The 7,523-nt window shown below is 39.2% G+C and overlaps 1 protein-coding gene across 1 annotated transcript; it reads left to right on the plus strand.

The window, feature by feature from the left end:
• Nucleotides 1-1,481: 1,481 nt before the first annotated feature.
• Nucleotides 1,482-7,130, plus strand: LOC140940114 (olfactomedin-like protein 2A). The gene is made up of 4 exons (XM_073389009.1): nucleotides 1,482-1,551; nucleotides 3,644-3,911; nucleotides 5,692-5,936; nucleotides 6,328-7,130. The coding sequence occupies exons 1-4, from the start codon at nucleotides 1,488-1,490 to the stop codon at nucleotides 6,579-6,581; spliced, it is 831 nt and encodes a 276-aa protein (XP_073245110.1). The 5' UTR covers nucleotides 1,482-1,487; the 3' UTR covers nucleotides 6,582-7,130.
• Nucleotides 7,131-7,523: the final 393 nt, after the last annotated feature.

The following is a 7,523-nucleotide window of genomic DNA, read 5'->3' on the forward strand; positions in this document are numbered from 1 at the left end:
TAACATCTGCTATTTGAAGTACATTTGCAGACCTGAACAACCCTTTATCTACTCAACATCACTATCGAGGTGAACTTAACATCGACGAAGATTATATAAAGCATGTTTTAACTTGTCTTGTTTAAACGGCCTCGGTGGATAACACCCTCCTCGATCTGCATGTTAAGGCTGAACGACAGTACTTGGATAAGCTGCGTAGTCGTGCCGCTAGTATTATTGAATGCTAGACACTTCACAATCGCAGATGTCTCGCACCTTCGGTTGGCCTACGCTCCAGTCCCGCCGGGACTATCTAAAGTGCATGCTATTGTTTAAGAGCTTTCATGGCCTGGCTCCGGCATATTTACGTAATAAATTTAGCCACGCGCCATAGCGATTTGCTCCGTCTACCGCAAGCCAGGACAACTAAGTACCAGGGGTCCTTTAGGTTCAGCGGAGCCAAGATCTGGAACACGCTTTCCCTGGAACTGAGGAGCACACATGATATAAATAAGTTTGGGTTTGGCCTAAAAAGGCACTTTTAGATCGAAGCCAAATTGAGCCACCGATCCTTTTGCTATACTTAGTTGCTCCATTTTTAAAATCTGTTGTTGTCTTTTGTGCAGTTTGTTCTTTTCATCAGGGCCCCATTCAAACCGGCCTTGCCGAACCGGGTACTCTAGATAAATGTCGTTTAAAATAAAATAAAACTCCCATGTACCCGGTATTCAAAAATCCAGCTATATTAATTACACATAAATCACAAAGGAGCAACTCTAAATTCGTTAAAGATCAGTGAAATGTCTCTCATGATTCTCGAATGAATATAATAATATTCCAATCGGCCATAATATAACACTTTTTATTCTCTTTAGAAAGTCGAATGATACACAGAAGTTAATCAAGATCGCTTAGGAATTCTTGTAAATTTGTTTAGGCGGCCTATAAATAACACCTTCAATTATGAAGTTTCTTTCTTTTGGATCTATTAACTTCCACGTATACCCTCTAGTCTCCCTGCCCCTGTACTCTTATATATTCCTATGGTTTTTCAAAAATTCACCTCCACTTCCTTTTGTGGCTCTTCTGATAAACTTAAAACCACGGAACAAGCGATCTTATAATCACGGTCATTCAAAAGACCTTGCCCTTGAGATGGCAAAAAATCACGTAAGTAGTATTATTCTAAATAAGTTAGATAAAAATAGCACCTTCAGTACTACTTTAAGTATTTAACTTATTACTGTACATTAAGAGCTGTAACACTTATTTCTTTGTTTGACATGGTTAAAGTTGCATTTCACTTCGAGGAGACCCCTTAGGTTGTGGGGAGGGGGGTGGAAGATGAAATTTTTACTTGGGGGGAGGGGGGCTGGGGGCATCTGCTTTCTGAATACTAGTACTGTTAATAGTTAAGTTGTTCGTTTATATTGTGGGCTAATTGTTAATTCTAAATGACAGTTGTCTCTATGATCCGTTCTTCCTTTTCACATTTTCAGTTGCTGAAGATGATCATCAATGAGCAGCATGACCTGGACAAAGCCAAGGAGAATTTTAATATTCTTCAAAAAGGTTTGCTTTTCTCTTTCTTCGGCGCCCAAATAAAGTTATAACATAGCGCGCGTGCTTGCCCTATATTAGTCCTATTGAGCCGCTACAGAAACTCATAAGTTTCTTTCCCCAATTCTGACTGGCTAAAAGCACGTGCATAATTCACCATAACCAGTTACTGATGACCAAATTTGGAAGAATTTTGTGTTTAACGAGGAAATGACGTCAAAAATTCAGCCCGCTAAAGGTTAAGGCACCGTTAAGGCACCGTACTCGGAGGGTGTTATCCACCGAGGACTTTGGCCTCGGTGGATAACACCCTCCTCGATAAATTCTTCATATCCTACTCAGCCTCATTCATTAATTGCTAATTCACGCACGCCGCTACGTAAATAAAGATTTTTTTCATGATGACGCGTTCAACTGTGTTTTTCGTCTCTTTTCCTAAGTACTCAAAAATCGACGGCAATGATGAAAAACTTTCTCGATGTTTTTGGACTTTAGCTTTGTTCTAGCCACTCAAACTAACAGCAACAGCGGTGAAGATGCCTCGCAAATAGTACTAGAGCTTGAATGATTCGTTGAAAAGTCTGCCGTAAAGACTGACATTTAAGTGGAAAAAGACCACAAATTGGTCTGTATCGGAAAGTATTCAATTTGTATAAAGTTTCCTCCTTTTTCTACGTTTGTTTATCCTTTACAAAACAAGTTAATTATAAAGTAAGCTCAAAAGCGAAAAATTATGCACTTTTTTTGTCGCCGAACAATCCACACTGACAATCCCACTGAAGCAGGAAAATTTCTCTTGCAATAAGACACATTAGACAAGAAGACATAAATTTATTACTCACAAAAACAACTGCTGCCAGGTCTTCACAAGAATTAAACTGTAATGACCAGCCATTGTTCGTAGATGAATATAAGTTTAAAGTAAGATGACAGTCGTCTCCGCTACAAAACAGGTTTTCTGGATTTCGCCGAACAAAACATAAACATCTTTTCAGCCAAATCAAACCATACTCCACGACTTCTTAAGAACATGTGAGTATCTTAACTTTGGGTGGACTTTAAGACTCTTTTACTTTTGTTTCTGTTTAGTTTCCATTGATCAGTTTTACATAAAAAATTTTCATTCAAACTTGACGATTGGCGTGTTTGTAATCAGCCAATAGAAGCGTTTGTTATCGTGTCACGCGTTACGAGAATTTTGCAGTTAATCAAAAAGCAAGCATTTTTGTCAGCTATGTTATAAAAGAATTTGCTCATGCTTTTAGCTGTGAGTATATCGAGTTATGGATGCCTTTGGGAAGTTTGGACTGCACTCAAGAAGCTAGAGTTGCTCTCGGTTGCGCCTCGAGCCACTCTTACGCATCTTTTGTGCTCTTCAAACTTCCCGCGTGCATCCATAACTCGATATACGCACGCTAAGCATGAACAAATTCTTAATTTTTTCATGACTACTAGATTATGTTATCACTGGTTATTACCTACGCAAAACAAACTCGGTGCGATACATCATGCGTGAAGTATGACGGTCCCAAAGACCAGAAGGACTGCAAATGCGGGATCAAACAGTCACTGTTAATTAAACGGCTTTGTCACTAACTGCGGAAACTTTCAATCACAACCTTTGTGTCCTTCTGTTCACACGCCGAACGTGCTTTTAATTTTCAAAATTCAATTTTATGATACCATTTATTAAAAGGTTGTCAAGGTGAACTCTCCTGACATAACACACAACTTTCAAGAATAGGTTGTTTGATGAGTTCCTAGGTGTCTAAAAGATGTAAATGTTTGTTTAGAATGGCCGAAGCTCACTTGACTCTTCGACTTTGTTAAAGGCACTCTAATAAAAGCTGATAAAAAAATGACAAACAAAGATAGTCCAAGTTAGATTAGAAGGTGATTGAAAATCGCGGCCAAAGGTCCGAAATTGAATTCGAAACTTAGGAGACAGAAATGGGAGCTAGTGGTCCCGGTTTTTTGACGTCCGTACCGCGGTCGCATTACCTCCAATAGAACACTTAATTACAAAAGAAAGGTAACTGACGTTTTATTATTTGATATTCTGTTAGGAAGTTATCATTAGTCAGACATTGTCTATTTCTTGCAGATAGCTGCACTCACATCAAGTCAATTGGTCAGCCTGTGACTCACAACAATAGGAACTATCAGTACGGAGCATGGATGAAAGATCCGCTAGGAATCATGGGTACTGAGACCATATTCGTTATGGAGAACTACTACAGTAGCAACGTGCTTGAAGAGTTTGAAAACATGGACACGTTCAAAGCAGGCATCCCTCGTAAGAAGTACACACTGCCTTATAACTGGGACGGGACAGGAGGAGTAGTGTATGGACCTTACCTTTACTACAACAGGTATAAACGTTATATTTAAATAACATAAATAATGATTTGGAGGTAGCACATCCACAAAGTGGTTCTTCGTCTACCTGATTCCTGGTCTAACTGGAATTTGGAAGTGCTGGTTTTTAAGGAGAGGGGAAAACCGGAGTACCCAGAAAAAACCTCTCGGAGCAAAGGAGAGAACCAACAACCTCCTCAACCCTCCTCAACGGGATTTAAACCGGGGCCACATTGGTGGAAGGCGAGTGCTCTCACCACTGCGCCGTCCCTTGCTCCTTGTTATAATATTCTTTTAATCTGATCGAGTATCGCCAACGGGAAAACAAGGGTTTAAAAGATAATCATCACTAAAAGGTCGCATATATAAAAAAAATAATCAAAGGTGTCGTTTCATATCTGCGTAGACCATTTTTTAAAAAACTTAATTCTGGGGCGCTGATAATAAAAATTAGGTGATATACCAGTTTACTGACGTAGTATTTCCTAGTATAAGGGAAATCAAGATCATGACCTCGTCTCTTTTAACATAGGGCTTCCTCGATTGCAACTCATGATGTCTACGCATGCACAGCTATCAGGGACGGCGGAGCTGTATTCGTATTGGGGCCGGGAGCGGGCGCTAACAAGCAAGCGCCAGAGTCGCTAACTTGTAGGGGTTCTGGGGTAATTCTCCGCCAGAAAAGTTTGAAATCTTGAAGCTCGGAAATGCTGCTTTTAGCATTCTTGACGAGATATCAAAGAAATAAACGTGGATCAACCGTAAAATGACAGATGTTTTACTTTTTATTTGTTACTTGATACATATATGACTTAATACATATATCCCAGCCTTACGTATATTCCGGCCTTAGTGCGTACACTAAATTGTTTTATTATAAACGCTCGACGTGTGTAGCAAGAGGGAGAATGTTCAAAATCAGTGGTGTAAAATCACTTGTGTTACATTAAGATGCTAATCTTGACAGCATATGACAAATTTCAAGTATAAAACAAAGTGCAAAGTTTTGACAAGTAGGATTTTGACAAATACGATTTTCCTAACTCGTCCCTAATCGTCTATCGTTTTTATTCACAAGCTGAATAGTGAGTATACTAAGGGAAAAGAACTGAGTTGATAGGCTGAAGTAAATTTCCTGGAACAATGCATCTACCGTTACAGCAAGGGAAAACAACAAGTTAAACAGCTGAGGTCAGCAGTAGTAAATTTGCCGACATTCCTTTCATGATTTTCGTTCAGGGATACAAATGAATTTGCCACAGAAACTAAACAAAGCTTATCAAATCTATCTTTATGAGTGTTCAAAATCGCGAGATGGTTGAAACGTGCTTGCAACATTCTCGATCGAAGCCACGTCTTGATTCGTCTGGCTGTTGAGAAGGACCTTGCACTTGTCGCAGGATTGACGTAAATCAAAATGTAAACAACAATGATGTGGTCGATCAACTGTCGCTTGATTGTTGGCTGCAGATCTTGGACCTCCCTCAAAACGTCCTAAAAGAAGCGTAGAGGAACTCACCGCATGAGCACTTAAATCTTACTTAAATCTGTTTGTCTTAATGCTTTGCTCATTTTGTTTTGTTTTTCCATCTGTTAGTTTTCTTTCTCTATGTTTTATGGGTTTTTAAATTATTTGTAATTTTTTATTTATTTTAAATTTTTATTATTTGCTTAAAATTGGGAGGGCTAAAGCCCCTCCAGCTCTCCCGGCTCCGCCGTCCCTGGCTATATAAATGGTAAAAACATTCTCCACTGATACTAACAAATGGTGGTGTTTTTGTGGTGTTATGGCAGAGGGGCTACGAACATTATCGTAAAGTACAATTTGCGTACTGAACGTGTGGAAAAGCAGATAACCTTGTCGGGTTCAGCGAGGAACACCCATTACCAGTGGGGTGGTTACAGTCAAGTTGATCTGGCAGTTGACGAACAAGGACTGTGGGCCTTATGGGGCTACAGTGCAAACAGCAACAAACTAAGAGCGCAAATGATAGATGTATTCTACGGTAATACACACCAAGCTTGGAACTTAAATACAGGTACAACCAATTTTATCATTACAGAGCTCCTTGAACTTAATACAAAATATCATTCTTAACCATCGCTTGGAACTTTAATTCAGGTACTCGGCTTACGCCTTATTAGAGCTCCTTAAGCTAAATACAAAATTTCATGAAATGTAAAAGGGTTTCTGGAACTCGTTAGATTCACCATAAGTAAACTAAACCATTGCTATAACCTGTCATTTAGCAAACGGTTGCCATCACCCTTTCCTCCGTCAAATGCGCATCCTTTGTTTTAAATTGAATATCATATAATTTCGCAAACTTCGCAATTTCGTTACTTAGTCGAATGAGTTTTTATACTATAAGTGGGCATATGCGTGTTTTATTATCTTACTCCTAGTTTCCATTTAATGTTATTTTGCAGAAGTTATGAGCTCAATGGGAAATGCATTTGTGGCCTGTGGAGTGGTCTATTGTATAGACACCCATAGCTCAAGGTTCACAACCATCAACTTTGCTTATGACACCAAGACAGGAAAACAATGGAACCCCAACATTCAGTTCACCAATCAGTACAACTACAACTCCATGGTGGCCTACAACCCCAGAGAAAAAGTGCTCTACGCCTGGGATAACAGGCGTTTGGTCACTTATCCCATCTCGTTTGAGGAACGTTAGGTTGATTACCTGATCAGCTGGTGATGGGCTTGAAATAAATAGTAATTAGGAACGCTTTGGTATTAATATAAAGACGATGAGAAAACGGGGCAGCTCACAGCAAGCGCTCGAGTTTTACTATCATATTGACTCAAGAAACAAACAAATTCAATGGCACTGAATAAACCAACTTCATTATACGACGCACTCATACTCAAAACCCTACTGCTAATATTGTTTCTAAGTAATAAACTACGCCATGATTTAATAAAACCTATCAATGGTGCAAACGTTTAGACACTAAAAATTTAAAGGCCAAAATTGAAGAGTTGTCACCGAATAATGTCAAAAGCTAAATTTCTAGCAGAGACTAGTTTAGAGGCCGACCTCCACTGAAATTGTTGTCTTTTTCCTTTTGTCGGCAGTCTATTCGGTCAACGGTCTAAGGCATATTGAAGAAGTGTCATCGGAACCGCTGGATGGTGATCTAGCCTCGTTTTTTCATTAATATAAACTGCTGTAGTGCTGAGATGATTAATTAAATAAAAGTGTTTAAAAAGAACTTGAACATCTTTTTCGTCGCGTGTTGCTTTTTTGTTTTTAATGCACTGACAGTTTTTTAAAGTATTCTTAGTAACTAAATACAGGCCAACACTAGCCAGACTAGCACCTGAAACTTTTCCGAATTTACGGTGGTCAACTTTCACCCCACACGAAAACGAGAAACGGGACTTTTCTTCCAAATCAAATAAGGAGCTGGCGTTCACAATAGACCTTGTCACGGTTTTCGACGCCATCTTGACGAGTAGGCAAACGCGTGCGGAATTACAGTGTTTGTGTGAGAATCTAATTTCGAATAATTTCCGTAAAATGGCTGTTCTGAAAAAAAATATGACTTGTAACCTAAAGCTTTATTCCTAAGGACTCTACTGAAAAAAATTGAGGGCGTTACATGCACCAGAA

Source organism: Porites lutea, chromosome 1, assembly GCF_958299795.1.
Source record: "Porites lutea chromosome 1, jaPorLute2.1, whole genome shotgun sequence".
NCBI lineage: Eukaryota > Metazoa > Cnidaria > Anthozoa > Scleractinia > Poritidae > Porites > Porites lutea.

What these genes read in the sequence shown, in the direction of transcription:
- LOC140940114 (XM_073389009.1), top strand. Translation starts at nt 1,488, where the DNA reads ATGATCATCAATGAGCAGCATGACCTGGACAAAGCCAAGGAGAATTTT. An exon ending in CCTTACCTTTACTACAACAG is followed by an intron (nt 3,912 to 5,691) that starts GTATAAACGTTA and finishes GTGTTATGGCAG; the next exon opens with AGGGGCTACGAACATTATCG. An exon ending in AGCTTGGAACTTAAATACAG is followed by an intron (nt 5,937 to 6,327) that starts GTACAACCAATT and finishes GTTATTTTGCAG; the next exon opens with AAGTTATGAGCTCAATGGGA.